This window comes from Indicator indicator, chromosome 24, assembly GCF_027791375.1.
Source record: "Indicator indicator isolate 239-I01 chromosome 24, UM_Iind_1.1, whole genome shotgun sequence".
Classification (NCBI taxonomy): domain Eukaryota; kingdom Metazoa; phylum Chordata; class Aves; order Piciformes; family Indicatoridae; genus Indicator; species Indicator indicator.
Window position 1 is genome coordinate 1,679,863 of NC_072033.1, and position 19,588 is coordinate 1,699,450.

The 19,588-nt window shown below is 46.7% G+C and overlaps 1 protein-coding gene across 2 annotated transcripts in view; it reads right to left on the minus strand.

The window, feature by feature from the left end:
• Positions 1–19,588, minus strand: part of ITCH (itchy E3 ubiquitin protein ligase) — a 48,067-nt gene that overhangs the window by 18,196 nt on the left and 10,283 nt on the right. For both annotated transcript variants that reach the window (XR_008489352.1, XM_054392061.1), the window contains exons 5-13: positions 18,726–18,768; positions 16,431–16,600; positions 13,780–14,029; positions 11,396–11,491; positions 9,980–10,154; positions 7,652–7,718; positions 6,091–6,175; positions 2,214–2,342; positions 728–800 (exon numbers count right to left, since the gene is read on the minus strand). Coding sequence is in view for 1 of the 2 variants with exons in the window: in XM_054392061.1 (XP_054248036.1) it covers positions 728–800; positions 2,214–2,342; positions 6,091–6,175; positions 7,652–7,718; positions 9,980–10,154; positions 11,396–11,491; positions 13,780–14,029; positions 16,431–16,600; positions 18,726–18,768 (1,088 nt within the window). In the remaining variant the exon portion in view is untranslated. The remainder of the gene's footprint in view (positions 1–727; positions 801–2,213; positions 2,343–6,090; positions 6,176–7,651; positions 7,719–9,979; positions 10,155–11,395; positions 11,492–13,779; positions 14,030–16,430; positions 16,601–18,725; positions 18,769–19,588) is intronic.

A 19,588-nucleotide genomic window follows, 5' to 3' on the forward strand; every position in this document is an offset into this window, starting at 1 on the left:
AGCTTACACAAGTTTGTACAAGCCTTGTATGTACTCCCTCCTAAGTGAGCTTGCCTTTACCCCTCTGTGGCAGTTCAGGCTGGGTACCTCCTTTTACTGCCACATAAGCCACACCTCCGGTGTGTGAGTGTCCAACGCAGTAAGGTGGGCACAGGAAGCAGCCTGTTTCTACCCAGCAATCCTGCACCCTATAAATCCACCTGCAACGTCATTCTCTTTCTTCCCTCTCTGCTCCCATGGGAGATGCTCTCTATCAGGTAACAGTGGGGGAGTATCTCAAGGCTTCTTAGGCCTGACTAGGCCTAATGCCAGGGGGAGAAGCAGGGGGGCAGCCTCAGACCTGGCCAGCCTGAGACCAGCCTAGCAGTGGGGGTGGGGAAGAAAGAGCCCTGGGGGTTTTGGGTATACCCCCAGGTGGGGAGAAGGGAAGAGGTAGGAGGCCTTTGGGTGTTGTGTAAGGGACTCCATATGCTTTGGGATATCTTTGCCACTATGCTTGCAGTATTTGTAGTTTCACCAATTGCTTTTCCATTTAAACTTTCCATCACTCTTCAATCTGTTTGTGTGACTGTCATTCTTTTGTCCCTCTTGGGGCAAGAGAGGATCTGTCTGGCTCCAAAGCAGGACACCCTTGTTGGGATTACTTTTACTTGCAAGAGTTCATTTAAAAGCATGTAAACAAACCCCTCCAAATGCAAACAGATGTTGCCAAGAAATGAATCCATACCTGACACCAGAATCTGAAATAATGGACCTTGGCCTTGAAGTCACGCACGTAAGCTATCTGGGGCCCATTGTCTCTGCAGCCAAGGGGAGAAAAAAGAGTCAATTCTGAAAGTGGTTTTGTCATTCAAGTAAAAGCCTGCAAATGTATCAGGTACAGAGCTGCATGGTGTAGTTGGCTGTCTAGTTAGAAGATTCTTATTAATTTTTTTTTTAATTTATTTTGTGGTATTTTTTTTTCTCATTTTTAAACTGAAAACCAAAGAAGAAAAATCTTTTTTAACTTGCGGAGTGCATAGAGAGAACTTTGGAAACAGTATCTGATTATTAACTATATAAAAGGTTCTAACAGAAAGGATGGAATGAGATTCAGTTAATTTCAGATGGGAATTAAATTCTGGGTTTAGCTGCATTCTGGTTTCTAAAAGTCAAATAAAGATAGGTTGGAGTATACTTGAAACAGGAAGTTCCCTCTAAACATGAGGAGGAACTTCCTTATGTTGAGGGTTGTACTGGAGCAGACTACCCAGAGAGGTGGTGGAGTCTCTATCTCTGGAGTCATTCAAAACCCACTGAAAGACAGTCCTGGGCAACCTGCTTGGGGTGAATCTGCTATAAAAGAGGGGGTTGGAGTAGATGACTTCCAGAGGTCCCTTCCAACCCCTGTCATTCTGTGATTCTAACTAAAAGGATTGCATCTGGTAACCAACAGTAATGATGCAGTTCCTGCATTAGCCTCAGATCTTACAGATGTTACTTGGGGAAAGGATTCTCAAGTGTTCAAAACACCACCTTCTTCAGGGACAATGATCAGTAGATAAAAAAACCCAACCCAAACCAAAGCCAACCAATAAACAAAAACAAGCAAACAGAAAACACAAGCCAACCCACAAAGCAAGCAAAATCAAACAGAAAAAAACTCCAACAACAACAACAAAAACCTATCACAAAACCCCCAGAAAATTAAGAAACATTTTACATGGAAAATTTTCTGCATAAAATCACAGAATCATAGAACTGTCAAGGTTAGAAGGGACCTCAAGGCTCATCCAGTTCCAACTCCCCTGCCATGGGCAGGGACACCTCACACTACAGCAGGTTGCTCACAGCCACATCCAGCCTGGCTGCAAAACCCTCCAGGGATGAGGCTTCCACCACCTCCCTGGGCAACCTCTGCCAGGCTCTCACCACCCTCATGGGGAAGAACTTCTTCCTGACATCCGATCTGAATCTCCCCACTTCTAGTTTTGCTCCATTTCCCCCAGACCTATCACTACCCAACATCCTCAAAAGTCCCTCCCCAGCTTTTTTGTAGCCTCCCCTTCAGACACTGGAAGGCCACAAGAAGGTCTCCTTGGAGCCTTCTCCTCTCCAGACTGAATAGCCCTAACTCTCTCAGGCTGAACATACAAAAAGGGAAAAACCCCTTTCCAAAACGATTCCTGCTCAACTTCCTTCTGAAAACGTAGCCTAATGGCGACAGGACTTACAGAGCAGACTTGCCCGTGCGGGGATCGATGTAGGTAGTGGTTCTTCTGTTGTGATCCACAAAATAAGGAATGCCATCCACAGTAAATCTCATTTCCCAGCCCTCTGGCAAGGGTTTCTCATTTAATTGGCTGTGGATACAAGAAAACACATGGGCACTGATCAACTTAATGCATGAAAGTCAGTTCAACAACAGCCCAGTCAGCAAAAAATTTGGCAGATCTAGAAAAACTACAGATTGAGAAAGTTTCCATTCTGCATTTCTCCTGTTGTCTTCTTTTTTCCTTTTAAATTTTCCTGGCAGCTCTCAATTAGGCCACAATGATTATGTGAACAAACATTAGCTCATTTAGTTGCAGCACCTGGAGTAACAACAAAGAGAAACCTAGGGGGAAGGTGTAAGCAAGGTTTATTGATGTTTTCTCCACTTCAATATGAAGAATTTGATCTTCTAACTATTCAGATTTTAATCCAAAACTGACAGCATTTTAATAAGCAGCTTTTGGTACCTCCTGTGTAATCACACCAGCCAAAACAGCTTCAGAATGACAAAACCAGAAGAAAATGTAATTACTGACCTTGGATAATTTTTTGACAACTTCCAGTTCAATGCTGGTGTAAACACAACTACATCTCAAGAGACCCAAGCAGTGTCACTCCAAGTGCTCTCATAGTGACCTCTCTCCACACAACTACAGCAGCTACCTGTGTGGAGGAGGCTGCTGCTCTTACACAACCCAACAAGAATATGTGCTGCCTTGTTGGTTGCAAACATGGTCCTACAGTGTAGTTAGAATCATAGATTCATAGAGTCTATGAACCATAGATTCACAGATAGATTCTCTGAATCATGGATTCATAGGCAGAATTATAGATAGAAAAAGATTCTACAAATCAGATGCACAGAGATAGGAGCAGAGAGAAGCACAGAGATAGGAGCAGAGAGAAGCACAGAGATAGGAGCAGAGAGAAGCACAGAGATAGGAGCAGAGAGAAGCACAGAGATAGGAGCAGAGAGAAGCACAGAGATAGGAGCAGAGAGAAGCACAGAGATAGGAGCAGAGAGAAGCACAGAGATAGGAGCAGAGAGAAGCACAGAGATAGGAGCAGAGAGAAGCAGATACAATCACAGAATCACAGACAGAAGCACAGATAGAATCATAGATTCATGGAGCACAGATACAATCATAGATTCATAGATTGAAGCAGAGATAGAATCACAGATTCATAGATAGACCACAGATAAGAATCACAGAGACACAGATAGAGCACAGATCACAGTCTCACAGTATATCAGAGGGTGGAAGGGACCTCCAGAGATCATCAGGTCCAACCTTCCTGGCAGGAGCAGCGTCACTTTGGGTAGTCTGCACAGGAATGCATCCAGATGGGTTTGCAAAGTCTCCAGAGAAGGAGACTCCACAACCTCTCTGGGCAGCCTGTTCCAGGGCTCTGTCACCCTCACACCAAAGAAGTTTCTCCTCATGTTGAGCTGAAATCTTCTCTGTTCCAGTTTGAACCCATTGCTCCTTGGCTTATCACTGTGCACCACCCAAAAGAGCCTGGCCCCCTCCCCTTGACACCCACCCCTCAGCTATTGAGAGACATTGATCAGATCCCTCTCAGCCTTCTCTTCTCCAGACTAAACAGCCCCAGGGTTCTCAGTCTCGCTTCACAGGGGAGATGCTCAAGTCCCCAAATCATCCTCATGCCTCTCCCTTGGACTCTCTCCAGCAGGTCTCTGTCTCTCTGGAACTGGGGAGCCCAGAACTGGACACAGGATTGCAGCTGTGGTCTCAGCAGGGCAGAGTAGAGAGGAAGAAGAACTTCCCCAGCCCTGCTGGACACTTTTCTTGCTGCACCCCAGGATCCCATTGGCTCGCTTGGCCACAAGAGCACATTGGTGTTCCATGCAGAACTTGCTGTTCACCAGCACTTTCTCTGTGGAGCTGCTCTCCAGCAGGGCAGCCTCTAACCTGTCCTGGTGCTGTTGTTATTCCTCCCCAGATGCAGGACCCTGCACCTGTCCTTACTGAACTCCATGAGGTTTGCCTGCAGCCAGCTCTCAGCCTGTCCAGGTGATGTTGGATGGCAGCACAGCCTGAGGGGTGTCAGCCAACCCCCCCAGTTTGGTATCATCAGGAACTTGCTGAGGGGACTCTCAATGCCCTCAGCCAGGTCATTGATAAAGATATTGAACACAACTGGAGCCAGCACTGATCCCTGGGGGACACCACTGGCCACAAGCCTCCAAATTGACTCTGTGTCACTGATAACAACCCTCTGAACTTTGTTGTGGAGCCAGTCTGCAATCCACCTCCCTGACAGCCATCTGTGCCACATCTCCTGAGCTTAGAAGTACAGAGAGAATCAGATTCATAGATAGAGCTGAGATACAATCGCAGATTGAGCAGAGATTCATTGATTCAGAGCACGGAGAGCATCACAGGGAGAGCACGGAGAGCATCACAGGGAGAGCACGGAGAGCATCACAGGGAGAGCACGGAGAGCATCACAGGGAGAGCACGGAGAGCATCACAGGGAGAGCACGGAGAGCATCACAGGGAGAGCACGGAGAGCATCACAGGGAGAGCACGGAGAGCATCACAGGGAGAGCACGGAGAGCATCACAGGGAGAGCACGGAGAGCATCACAGGGAGAGCACGGAGAGCATCACAGGGAGAGCACGGAGAGCATCACAGGGAGAGCACGGAGAGCATCACAGGGAGAGCACGGAGAGCATCACAGGGAGAGCACGGAGAGCATCACAGGGAGAGCACGGAGAGCATCACAGGGAGAGCACGGAGAGCATCACAGGGAGAGCACGGAGAGCATCACAGGGAGAGCACGGAGAGCATCACAGGGAGAGCACGGAGAGCATCACAGGGAGAGCACGGAGAGCATCACAGGGAGAGCACGGAGAGCATCACAGGGAGAGCACGGAGAGCATCACAGGGAGAGCACGGAGAGCATCACAGGGAGAGCACGGAGAGCATCACAGGGAGAGCACGGAGAGCATCACAGGGAGAGCACGGAGAGCATCACAGGGAGAGCACGGAGAGCATCACAGGGAGAGCACGGAGAGCATCACAGATTCATAGATGAAGCACAAAGACAATCACAGATTCTGTGATTCCTACTACACTGCAGGACCATGTTTGCAACCAAGAAGGCAGCACATTTGCTTGTTGGGTTATTTAAGAGTAACAGCATCCTCCACACAGGTAGCTGCCACTGATGTGTCAGGAGTGGAAAATTTCTCATCTCTTCCTACAACTGTTACTCCTCCACACACCCTAGGCTACTCCCCTCCCTCCTCTTTTCACTCATCTGTGGAGAACAGGTGATGCTGCTTCAACCAAATGGAAATTTTCAGCTCAAACAGGAGGAGTTGGGATTGAACACCCTTCACTCTCCAAGAAATTACTCCACTACATTTAGTGTTTTTTTCCTCTAGTTCTCTTTCTAGGTTTTTTTTTTTTCCTCAAAGGTATGAGGAGGGGTGCAGCAGCTGATTTCAGGTCAGTCTCTGTTCTGTCTTCTGGCTATTGACTATCTATGAAATACTCAAATTCTTCCTCAGGATCCTGTGCACTATAGCAATGATACACCCATTGAGACAGTCATGTCTTGTTTACAAAGAGAGCAGGAGCTGCTCTGGGAAATGAATTTACTGCTGTTGCCCAAGGCTCCCCTGGTAATTGGACTAGATTTTGACAGCTTCCATTTTGGCTGGCACCTTTGAATACTACTGTTAACAGGCTGGCTGCAGTTTGTGTAGGACACTCCAAGTTTCAGCTGTGGGCAGTATTTCATAGCTCTCAGTCTCCCTGCTTTGCTAGATTTTCACTCCAGGTTTACCTGAAACTGGTTTCTTACCCCTGACTCCTGGGATCTTCCCACTGAGTGATTCGTGTGTTGTGATTGACAAAATACACTCTGCCATTGCTGTCAGTTCTCTTTTCTGAAAAGATCCAAAAGGAAAACACAAACATGAATATCTGCTTAACGTATTGCTTGAGATTGCATCAAACAAAATAAATAAAAATCAATCAACAAACCCAGCCACAGCCTCTACTGTCTTCAAGTTTCTCTGTGCCTCCTTAGACTCAGCATCTTTTCACCTTACTCATGGATTCACAGAATCGGTTGGGTTGGAAGGGACCTTGAAGATCAGCCAGTTCCAATCCCCTGCCATGGGCAGGGACACCTCCCACCAGCCCAGCTTGCTCAAGGCTTCATCCAACCTGGTCTTGAACACCTCCAGAGAGGGGGCATACATGACCTCCCTAGGCATCTTGTTCCAGTGTCTCTCCACCCTCACTCTGAAGAATTTCTTCCTCATCTCCAGCCTCAATTTCCCCTTTTCCAGTGCAAAGCCATTGTCCCTCATCCTGTCACTACAAGACCTTGTTCAAAAGTCCCTTCCCAGCTCTCCTGTAGCCCCATTCAGGTACTGGAAGGCTGCTCCCAGGTCTCCCTGGAGCCTTCTCTTCTCCAGGCTAAACAGCCCCAAGTCCCTCAGCCTCTTCCCAGAAGGGAGGCTCTTCAGCCATCTGATAATCTCTGGGGCTCCCCTCTGTCCTCACTCCAGCAGCTCTGTGTCCTCCTTCTACTGGGGACACCAGAACTGGAGGCAGGATTGGAGGTGGAGTCTCAGAAGAGCAGAGCCCAGGGGCAGAATCCCCTCTCCTGCCCTGCTGCCCACACTCCTCTGGCTGCAGCCCAGCACACAGCTGCCTGCTGGGCTGCAGGAGGGCACTGCTGGCTCCTGGGGAGCTTCTCAGCAACCAACACCCCCAAATCTTTTTCTTTAGGGCTGCTCTCAACCCACTCTGCACCCAGTTTGGATTTGTGCCTGGGGTTGGCCCAGAACTTTGCCTATGTATCATGAAACTTAATTTTTTTAATCTGCTTGATAGTTACAGCAGTTTTACATTTACATTTTTGAGCACCTCTTCACAATTACATTAATTGTAAATTGTACCCCTGTAAAGCACAAATTAATTTATTCCAAGGTGAGGTGCAAGTCAAGAAATGATTATTTGTCATCATAAGAAAGGCTTTCACACTAACAAGAATTGGCTTGGAGAGGGAACATGGCTGACTTAGAAGGGATTTGTAGTTTGATTTAGCAGGAATGGGACGGGGCAGGGCAGGGGAATCCTCCATGAGGAAAGTGATAAAAAAAGATGCCAGTGTGAAAGAGACTATTATGACAACTACTAGGAGTAAATCAGAACACTTTATACTTTCCAATCTACTTCGAAACTGTACATCCTTGTCAGGACTCTGTTTTTAACAGCATGTTTGATTAGAATTTTAAATTATTTTAAACCCAGATTTTCATGTTGGAAACTAGCTGACAAAATCATTTGGCAGAAGCATGCTCAGATGTTTAATTACACTGCATTATAAAACACTTGCAAGTCAGTCTTACCCCATCCATGTGGCAGAGGGCCAAGAGGATCAAACTCTTTGTTCTGTGCAGATGAGAAGTCCTGGTTCTGCAAGTCACACAAACAAATGGGTGCGTTAATGACCACTCATTTGCTTTCCAGATGTTCCACCACAGCCAGCAGGGATTACTGCAGTAAATGCATTTTTATTCACGTTCCATGGAAGCAAAGATGCCAGCCAGTTCTTTTTCTCCACTGAGAAGGCCTGCTTCACAGACCTGGGCATGCTTAACTAACTACAGTGCTAAGAAAATCGTTTTTCTTTCAGTGCTCCTGCCTACACAGAAGGGAAATTTGTACAGTAGCACCCAAAACAATCAGAACGCAAACCATTTCATTCCTGTATTCAGTACAGTCCTCTCCACCATCAGCTTTGAGGTCCATTTTTGTGTCTCTACACATACAGCAAATATAGAACCTACATCATTCCTGTCAAGATTCATAGAATTGTCAGGAAGGACCTTAAGGATCATCCAGTTCCAACCCCCCTGCCATGGGCAGGGACACCTCACACCACAGCAGGTTGCTCACAGCCACATCCAGCCTGGCTGCAAAAACCTCTGCCAGTGTCTCATCATCCTCATAGTGAAGAACTTTTTTCTAACATCCACTCTGAATCTAACCATTTCTAGTTTTGCTCCATGAGCCATTACTAATAGCATGAGTTGGAGTTATCTGGTTTAGTGTTGACCCTTCAGTGCTGGTCAAGGTCTGGACTGGATGATCTTTAAGGCCTTTTCCAACCAGATATATTCTGTGATTCTGTGAACTCTGCTACTCAGAGATAAACAATGGATTTAAAATTCTGGAAGGATTCCTTTCAATTTCCCTGCTTTCCTAACATTCAATGTGCATTACAAAATCACAGAATGTTAGGGGCTAGAAGGGACCTCCAAAGCTCATCCAAGTCCAACCCCCTTGCCAGAGCTGGATCACACAGGAACACATCCAGGCAGATCTTTAATATCTCCAGAGAAGGAGACTCCACAACCTGCCTGGGCAGCCTGTTCCAGTGTTCTCTCACCCTCACAGGGAAAATTTTTTTCCTCCTGTTTCCATGGAACTTCCTATGCCTCAACTTCCACCACTGCTCCTTGTGCTGTCATTGGGCATCACTAAAAAGAACATTATTTTGTTTTACCTAAAGAAGGAATATGTCCTGTGTGCTTGCTCACCTTCCACATCTCTGACCAAGCAAATAGAAGACAGCTTAATAAACCAGCTCCATACTGAGCTGTGGTTTCTTTTGAATCAATGCCTTTTATCAATATGATACAAGAATTTTATCAAAGTTCACTACCTATGCTCAGCTGATAAGTAAAAAACCATTACACTGCATGTGCTGCCTGCAGTCATGGCAAGGACATGAACTAAGCTTATCAGTTATCACTTCCTGCCATGCTATGCACACAGACATATTATCAGAAAGAATAAATCATAACAAATCCTGCCATCTTTATGGGCAAAATCACAGACTCACAGATTGCTTCGGGTTGGAAGGGACCCTCAAAGGTCATCTTGTCCAACCCCCTGGAGGCAGCAGGGACACCTCCAACTAGAGCAGGGTGCCCAGGGCCACATCAAGTATGATCTTCAGTGGCTCCAGGGATGGGGCCTCAACCATATCCCTGGGAAGCCTGTCCCAGGATATCACCACCTTCATTGGGAAGACCTTCCTCCTCATGTCCAACCTAACTATACCCTGCTCCAGTTTCAAACTGCTGCTATTCATCCTGTCTCTACAAGCCCTTGTCAAACGTCCTTCCCCAGCTCTCCTGTATCCCCTTCAGGTACTGGAAGGCTGCTCCAAGGTCTCCCTTCTCCAGGCTGAACAGCCCCAACTCTCCCAGTCTGTCCTCGTAGGAGAGCTGCTCCAGCCCTCTGATCATCTTTGTGGCCCTCCTCTGGACCCACTTCAGCAGGTCCACATCCTTCTTGTGTTGGTGGCCCCAGAGCTGGACACAGTGCTCCAGGTGAGGTCTCACCAGAGCAGAGGGGCAGAATCCCCTTTCTTCATCTGCTGGCCCCACTTCTTTTGATGCAGCCCAGGATGCCATCGACCTTCTGGGCTGCAAGTGCACACTGTTGGCTCATGTCCAGCTTCTTGTCCATCAGCACCCCAAGTCCTTTTCTGCAGGGCTGCTCTTAATCTCATTATCCCCCACCCTGGACTGATACTGAGGGCTGAATCAACCTAGTACCTCATCACCCACAAGGATGCCCCAAACCCAAATGCAGAAGAGAGAGGGCTAGCTATTTGAAAAACAAAACAAAACACCTTTTACAGGCGTAGCACAGAAATTCCTTACCCCATAGATAAATCTCTGATTGAACTGCTGCATAGCTCCTTGCAGCTGGCTGCGCTGAAGCTGCCACTGCTCATAATTCCGGACAGACTCCAGGGTTGGTCTCTGCCACGTCGTTGTTCTAGTGAAGTGGTCAACATAATAAATCCTCCCCATGTTGTCCACTCGTCGCTCCCAGCTTGGAAAACAAAGTGGGAAGGAGCAGTTCTCAACAGCAGACAATGTGAAGGGCTCGAGAAGCACTTTCAGGCAAAGCAGCAGTATGTTGAAGTGGTTGTAAAGCGTGGGCTACGCTGGCAGATTTGTTTTTTCTCCACTACAATTATGTCACAACTGAAATTCTTCAAAGTCTTCCAAGTCAGAGTCTTCCAGGTCAATACTCCTTGCATTTACCATGCTCTCAGGATTTTTGGAAGTGGTTTAAGAGCTACAAAGAGCACTGTCAGTACTCCACTGTCATTCCTGCTTTTATCTTGTCCCACAATAATCTGCAAAACCCCTGACAGTTTGGGTTGTACAATGCAAGATTTCCTCCCACTCCAATTGGGCAAAAAAGGGAAGTGTGGCCTTTGGGATTTGGTTTGTGTTTTGGTTTGGGTTGGTTAATAAATGATTATGGTCAGTTCATATGACATGAGTACTATTTATAACACTTGAACAAAAGGTAAGTTTAAGACACTAGTCAGTCCTCTCAGAGCTCAAAATAAATTGACTAGGACAGGTGAGGTCCCTCTAGGAGACCACCTGCCAGTTTTTGTTCTTCAATATCAAGTTCTCTTGACTATCCCACAGGTTTCACTTTCTAATGTTGTACAGCATGTGAAACACTTGAGTATGAGTGGAAGGCAGCAGAACAGTTCTGATGTCTTCCATACATTTAAAAAAAGCAGCAACAGAATCAACTTGAACAACCTTTCCATGCTGAGCTAACAAGCATTGGCTGTTCTGACCCTACCAGCTGGAAAAGCCTGATGACCCAAGCTGATTTCAAGAGTACAGTAGATCAGCACCTGGGAAGGCTGAGACAAGAGCAGAGACTGCAAACAGTAACCTGAGCATAAAGAGGCAACCAAGAGCATTCTTGCCTCAGCTGAGAGTTACCTCAAGTCCAAAATACTTTTCTGTGGTTTAGGTTTCCTTTTACAGCTGGGGTGTCAACTGCATTGAACTGACATCTGTTTCTCAGTAAAGCTGCACTTGCTTCCTATCTTTGCCAGGAAATTCAGATTCTGTTATCTTTGCCTCACCGTGCACCATGCATTTTTGCAGAACACCTTGGACACAGTCCAGAGCAGCTGCTTGCACTGGATTCACATATCTCTTCACAACTCTGCTTTCTAGCTCTAGAAACTGATAGTCAATCAATATCTGAAAAATCCAGACAGATCCTAGACAACCACATGGCTTCTCCTGGCTCACCTTGGAGGAAGAGGTTCTGGCCGATCCCACGTTGTCCTTTTTTCCACGTGATCCACATAGTAGACTCGTCCATGTTGGTCTACTCTTTGCTCCCAACTGGAAAAGGAAAAGTGCTTTTAGCTGTCTCCAGATCAAGCTACTTCAACCATTCATCACAGTATTAAGACAAAACAAAAAAGTTTGTTTTTATAACATGCTTATTCCTAAATAAAATACTTGAAAATAAGACGCGTTTCATAGCTTCCTAGAATCGTTTGGGTTGGAAGGGACCCTGAGGATCATCCAGTTCCAAACCTCCTGCCATGGGCAGGGACACTTTCCACTGGACCAGGTTGCTCAAGATCTGATCCAACCTCCAGGGAGTGGGCATCCACAATTTGGCCCAGATCATGTTTATGCAGAGTTCATACAGGCACTGGTTGCATTTTCTGCACCTGCAGAATTTGGGATCCTGACTGACTCCTGTACGTGCACAAAGCTGGGGAAGGGTCTGGAGAACAGGGCTGGGAAGGAACAGCTGAGGGACCTGGGGGTGTTCAGGCTGCAGAAGAGGAGGCTGAGGGGAGATCTCATTGCCCTCTACAACTCCCTTAAAAGAGGTTGCAGTGAGGTGAGGGTTGGTCTCTTCTCCCTAGTCTCAAGTGATAGGAGGAAAGGAAATGTGCCAGGGGAGGTTTAGGTTAGAGATTAGTGCCATGGTTTAGTTGATTAGATGGTGTTGGGTGATAGGTTGGACTGGATGATCTTGAAGGTCTTTTCCAATCTGGTTAATTCTGTGATTTTGCTGCAAGAGTGGTCATGCATTGGAACAGGCTGCCCAGGGAGGTGGTGGAGTCCCCATCCCTGGAGGTGTTCAAGAAAAGCTGAGGCCATGGCACTTGGGGACATGGTTTAATGACCATGGTGGTGTTGGATTGATGGAGTGCAGGATCTCAGAGGGCTTTGCCAACCAAACCAATTCTGTGACTCTACACATCAAAAGCAACATCACAGGGAAAACCCTATCCTAATCTACCATTTTTGTGGCAACCTACATGGTAAAGCAACAACAGATGTTTTCAAGACTGGTTTTGTATCTTACAGGTATCTGGTGAGTAAGCAAAGTAATTCAGAGCTCTCCTACCTTTTGTTTCAACTGCCTGCAATTTAAGGCAGAAATTTCTTGAATTACACAATTCACATTGGGATGCTTTTGCTTTTCCTCAGTTTAAGAGGCAAAAAATCTTTGGGTTTTTTTTTTTTTTTTTTGTTTGGTTGGGGTTTTTTGTTTTGGTGGGTTTGTTTGTTTGCTTGTGTTTTTTTCAAGTTTAGAATCTAAATGAGAGCTCTGAGACAATGCATCTCGCTACCTGAAGCAGGCCTACAAAAAAGCTGGGGAGGGACTTTTGACAAGGGCTTGCAGTGACAGGACAAGCAGCAATGGCTTTGAGCTGGGAGGGGGAGACAGACTGGAGATGAAGAAATTCTTTAGAGGAGGGTGGGGAGACACTGGAACAGGTTGCCCAAGGAGGCTGTGGATGCCCCCTGCCTGGAGGTGTTCAAGGCCAGGCTGGATGAGGCCTTGAGCAAGCTGGGATGGTGGGAGTGTCCCTGCCTGTGGCAGGGGGTTGGAACTGGATGATCTTTAAGATCCCTTCCAACCCAAACCATTCTATGATATGGTATCTAGCAAATACAGGTTGCCCAGGGAGGTGGTGGAAGCCTCATCCCTGGAGGTTTTTAAGGCCAGGCTGGATGTGGCTCTGAGTAACCTGATCTAGTGTGAGGTGTCCCTGCCCATGGCAGGGGGGTTGGAACTGGATGAGCCTTGAGGTCCCTTCCAACCCTAAAAATTCTATGATTCTAAATCCCACATGTGACTGAAACACAGCACTTTGCCCACATTACTCCCAGAAGCTGCAATATGAAGTCCTAAACTTCAGGAAATACCATAGATTATGTCCTGCAGTAGCAACTTCTCTTCAATTTACCTGTACCAATATTTTACTACCTTGATTCCACCTGGAAGGCTGCAGGCTATGCATCAAACTGTGAAACATAAAACTTCTATCTTTTGCTGACATGGTAACATATGACAAGTATCAAAGACACCTGAAAGGTTCTTCTCTTGAATAAACCATGCTTGGAGGCCTGGAAGAGTTATGAGTATGTCTATGCTAATAATGGGGGAGGAAGAGAGGAAGATTTCTGCTATGCAGCAAAAAGCAGATGTCACAAATATTTTGTTACACCCACTCCAAGTACAATAAACCCAGAAATCACAGAATTCCTAGATTGGAAAAGACCATTATGTCAAATCATTAACCTAACATTTGACAAGTCAGCATGAAACAAAAAGAAAAACCCAAACCAAACCACCAAACAATAAATCACTGCACTCATACCCAGGTGGAAGAGGACCTTGACTGACTGTAGTAAGTGCCTGAGGTGGAGGATTTACTGGTTGGACTTGTCTTGATACTGGAGGTGTGGTGAGTGCAGGAGTTGCAGGAGCTGTTGTTGCAGCTGCTGTTGTTGCAGCTGCTGCCCCCTCAGGGCTCTGTTCTGAAGATGTATTTGCAGCTGTCCCTGCCAGTGAGCCTGCACTGGCCCCTTCATTCTCCGTGGATGTGGATGAAGGACCATTGACACTTGCTGTGAAGTCAGAGATATCAAAGAGAGAAGGAAAAAAAGCCTTTAACTGACATTTACCACCAATCTATTTTAGAAACAGTAAATTACAGAAGCAAATATGCAAGAACTGGCACTTCCAAGCACACACACTGGACAGCTCATACAAAACCTAAAAAGCACTTGGTACAAATGCTTTAAATCCCAGAACTGCATCAATGGCTCAATGTTGATACTTCTCATGGAAGAAATCATCTTTACCAAAGCAGGAAGTCTGCATCCCAGAAACACTAAACAGCTGTAAACACAAACCCCACTTCCTTGCATTGATGAGTGAGTTATTTTATTATTTGGTATAAGAATTTAAGGGATAATCAGCATAACATGTTCATAGCTTCACAGATCACATTGGATTGAAGGGACCCTCAAAGGTCATCTTGCCCAAGCCCCTGCAGGTAGCAGGGACACCTCCAACTAGTGCAGGCTGCACAGAGCCACATCAAATCTGATCTTGAACGCCTCCAGGAACAGGGCCTCCACATCCCTGGGCAATCTGTTCCAGTATTTCACCACTCTTTGTGCAGAACTTCCTCCTAATGTCCAGCCTAAACATACCTTGCTCCAGTGTCAGATCATTGCCCCTTGTTCTATCACTACAAGCCCTTCTGAACAGTCCCCTGTTTTCAACAGCTCCATGTCCTTCTTGTGTTGGGGAACCACAGGTGGACACAGCACTGCAGGTGAGGCCTCCCCAGAGCAGAGGGGCAGGATCCCCTCTCACCATCCCTGGCCACGCTGCTTTGGATGCAGCCCAGGCTGCCCTTGGCCTTCTGTGCTGCCAGTGCCCATTGCTGGCTCCTGTCCAGCTTCTCCTCCACCAGCACCCCCAGGTCCTTCTCTGCAGGGCTGCTCTCAATCTCATCACCCCCAGCCTGGATTGCTACGGAGGGTTACCTAGACCCAGCTGCAGGACCTTCCACTTTTCCTTATTGAACCTCATGAGATTCTCCTCAGCTCACCTCTCCAGCCTGCCCAGGTCCTAGGCCATTGCACAGGGAGTTCTTGGAAAGGGAGGGGAATGCACACAGCCTTGAAACCTTCTCAGCTTTTTCCTGAATGCCATTTTGTGACTGGGAGTAAAAGTCAGGCCTCATTACTGAACTACACTGAAATAATCTTTTAAAGTAATTGCTGTATCACAGCTTCCCACGCAGACTCAGCAATTATCACTGGTAATAATGAAACTACTGAAGTAGATGGCAGTGTACGGGGGAAAGGAGTTTCCCTAAAAGCATGAACTAACTTTTCAGGACTACTTAAAGGTCTGTAGTGTTACAATAATTGGATTAAGAAAAAAAAAAACAAAAAACAACCAACAAGCAACCAACAAACCAACAGCCTACCCATTTCAGTGCAGGAAAGTAATGAATGAGTAACAAAAGTACTGCTATGAAGTGTGAGCAGCAGGACAGGGAGGGGACTCTGTCCCTCTGCTCTGCTGAGACCCCACCTGCAGCACTGCCTCCAGTTCTGGTGTCTCTAGCACAAGGAGGACACAGAACTGTTGGAGAGGGTCCAGAGGAGGTCATGATCAGAGGGCTGGAGAACCTCCCCTACGGGGACAGGCTGAGAGAGTTGGGGCTCTTCTGCATGCAGAAAAGGAGGCCTTAAAAAAGGAGACCTTAGAGCAGCCTTCCAGCACCTGAAGGGGACTACAGGAGAGCTGGGAAGGGACTTTTGCCAAGGGCTGGGAGTGCCACGACAAGGGACAATGGATTGGAGCTGGGAGAGGGGAGACTGAGACTGGAGAGGAGGAAGAAATTGTTGAGAGTGAGGGTGGGGAGAGGCTGGAACAGGTTGCCAAGGAGGTTATGGATGCCCCCTCCCTGGAGGTGTTCAAGGCCAGGTTGGATGAGGCCTTGAGCAACCTGGGCTGGTGGAAGGTGTCCTTGGCCATGGCAGGGGGGTTGAAACAAGATGATCTTTAAGGCTCCTTCCAACCCAAACCATTATATGAATGTATGAATCTGTTTCAGAGTTAAAACTATACGTGTAGAAGCAAATACCCCATGTTCCAAACCCCAATGTTATAAACTGGAGGCAGTTCTGAGAGTCCTTCAGCAGATTTCATCTCAAGGCTCAAACTCAGTGGATGTCTTAGTGCAGTACCATTCACTTGTGTTCTTTTGGTCCCAGCTGCACTATGCACAGCAGTATCACCACAATCATTATTTAGCAGACATGGAAATAAGATATTTCTAATCAACAGGAGCAGTGATGAAACAACAGGTACTGACTGCAAGCTACAAACCAGTCCTTCAGAAGATACCTCCCCAAGTGTTCACCATGAAAAACCCTCAGTACAAATCAGCACCAGAAGTGGCTCTTCACCCCCAGGATGTGCAGCTGGCCCTAGGGTACATACCTGCTACTGAAGGGGGTCTGCGGGGAGTGGGTGGAGGTGGTCTAGAAGGCCTGGGAGGTCTAGCAGGCTTGCAGTTCCCATTTGTGAGCAATGGAGAATCACTGCCATTAACAGTCTTGTTTTCATTGGCAATAGCATCTTCAGAGCTTTCGAGGCTGTTGGAGTTAGTCCTTTGGCAGGAAAAGACAAAGGAGAACTGTTCTAGCAGGGTAGGGATGACATTAAACTTTATGGAAGGCACTAGAAGGTAAGAGTTGTGATGGAGTGAGATTCCTGCACTCATAACAATGATAAATGTCTACACATCTCTATAAACCTACTCAGGGTTTACCTCCAAGGTACAAGATACCTCCACCAATGAAGAGATTGTGAACTAGATGTCTGTCTGGGACATGTCACTGAAATCTTCTGTTTCATTTCCCAGCTCTATACACCTGCCTTCAGGCTCTGGATTTCACTGCTCAGCTATTTCTGCCCATGAATTCCACTTGTCTCTAATGAGATGGGAAGCTGTCAAAGACCCAACAACAGCCTGTGTGGATGTGTTCCACAGCCTCACAAAATGGTAGGGATTGGAAGGAACCTCTGGAGAGAAGACCAACTTCCCCTGCCAAGGCAGAGTCAGTTAGAGAAGGTCACACAGGAACATGTCCAGGTGGGTTTTGAATGTCTCCAGTGATGGAGACTCCACTACTGCTCTTAGCCTGCTCCAGAGCTCTGTCACCCTTTAAGATTTTGCTCCTCCTCATGTTCAAGTATGTGTCCACCACCCCTTTTCCTGTCACTCTCATGTTCAAGTATGTGTCCACCACCCCTTTTCCTGTCACTGGGCACCACTGACAAAAGCCTGGTCCCATCCTCCTGACACCCATCCTTTAAATATTGATCAGCACTGATGAGATCCCCCCTCAGTCTTCTCTTCTCCAGACTAAAAAGCCCCAATTCTCTCAGTCTTTCCTCATCAGGGACATGTTCCAGTCCCCTCAGCATTTTCGTAGCCCTTTTCTGTATCCTCGCCAGCAAGTCCCTGTCCTCGAACCAGGGAGCTCAGCACTGCACACAGCACTCCAGATGTGGCCTCACCAGGGCAGAGGAGAGTGGGAGGATAAAATATTTGTAGTACTGCCAAGTAATGAAAGTGGCCTGGTGCTCCTTGCAGGTTAATCCATCATCAAGTATGGCCACGCTTTATCCTAGCAAATAGCACGGTGCATGATCTGACATTGACTTTAAAACACTGGAACTGCTAGATAGCTTCTGGTGTCTTCTTGGTATCTTTGGTATCTTCTCAACAAAGCTAAATAGAGTCTGATACCTCCATGCAAAACAGTGTAAAAGTGTCCAGAGAAGGGCAATGAAGCTGGTGAAGGGTCTGGAGGAACAGGGCTGCTGAGGGGAAGCTGAGGGAGCTGGGGTTGTTTAGTGTGGAGAAGGTTGAAGGAAGACCTCATTGCCCTCTACAACTCGCTGAAAGGAGGTTGGAGTGAGGTGGGGGTTGGTGTCCTCTACCTGGTATCAGGTGATAGGATTAGAGCAAATGGCCCAAAACTGTGCCAGGGGAGGTTTAGGTTGGAGATTAGGAAAAATGTCTTTCGTGAAAGAGTGGTCAGGAATCGGAGCAGGCTGCCCAGGGGTGTGGTGGGGTCACCATCCCTGGAGCTGTTTGGAGGCATGCGGACATGGCACTTCAGGCCATGGTTTGGTGGCCATGGTGATGCTGACAGTTGGACTCTGATCTCAGAAATCTTTTCCAACCAAAACAATTCTATGATTCTATTGTTTCTTACCAGTGCCACTGACTCACTAATCACAGAAATCACAGGAATATTCAGGTTGGAAAAGACCCTCAGGATCACCAAGTCCAACCCATAACCCTCCTCTACAAAGTTCACCCCCTAAACCATATCCCCAAGCACCACATGGTCTCCATGGGGACTCCATTTTTTTTTAATATATTTTACTTTGGTTAATCATTGGGAAAAGGATGATGGATACAAAATGGGGAAAAACAAGCAAACAAAAAAAGCAACCTCCACCAAACCAAAAGGGGAGTTTTGTTTTGGAATTGCATGGAAGCAAACTGAAGCTAAAAGAAGAGGCTCAGAAGGAAAACAATCTAAGATGTGAATGGATAAAAGTAAAGTATTTGTGTTTAGGACATGCTCAGATCTCAAGATGCTGTTACAGGGAATATTCAGGAACTCTGCAGTTGTCTTCTTTACAAAGCTTACCATTCCTTTTTCCAAACTGCAAATCCTAAAAGGCAGTATAAAGAGAAAGGGAAAAAAGTCTTACCGTGTATCATTCCGTACTTTGGAGCTATCATTCTGTGTGGGACCTTAAAAACCAGAAAGAAAAAGACAACAGAAGTATAAGCAACATTCTGAATCACTTCCAAGACATGAGGCAGTCTTAACTGATCACCTTTTTTTTCACATGTTCCACTGTGTTGTTCACCTCCTGTCTTTGTCTTGCCTGTCTCTGTGTGTATTCATTTCTTTTAAACCAAGACCACAGTGAATGGTATTTTCACCCTCTGGGGGATGTGGGAGGACATCATTTGACTGCATGAATATTGCCCAACACAGCTCAGTAACAGTCTTCGAATCATAGAATCATTAATGGTTGGGAAAGACCTTTAAGATCATTGAGTCCAACCATAACCAACTACCATGACCACTAAACTGGATCCTAAAGCACCACATCTACAGCTTCTTGAACACCTCCAGGGGTGGGAACTCCACCACCTCCCTCGGCAGCCTGTTCCAATCCATGACCACTCTTGCACCAAAAAAAATTTTCCTAATCTCTAACCTAAACCTCCCCTGGCACAATTTCAGGTCATTTCCTCTCATCCTATCACCTGATACTAGGGAGAAGAGACCAACTCCAGATTCACTCCAGCCTGCTTTCAGGGAGTTGTAGAGAGCAATGTGGTGTCCCTTCAGCCTTCTCTGCCTTTCAGCAGTATCAAGCAGTGTTTTCATTCTTGAGGAGGAGCTGGCTTTTCATACTCTCTCCCTTTCCAATCATAGAATCAGTCAGGGTTGGAAGGGACCACAAGGCTCAGCCAGTTCCAACCCCCCTGCCATGGGCAGGGACACCTCACACTAGATCAGGCTGGCCAGAGCCTCATCCAGCCTGGCCTTAAACACCTC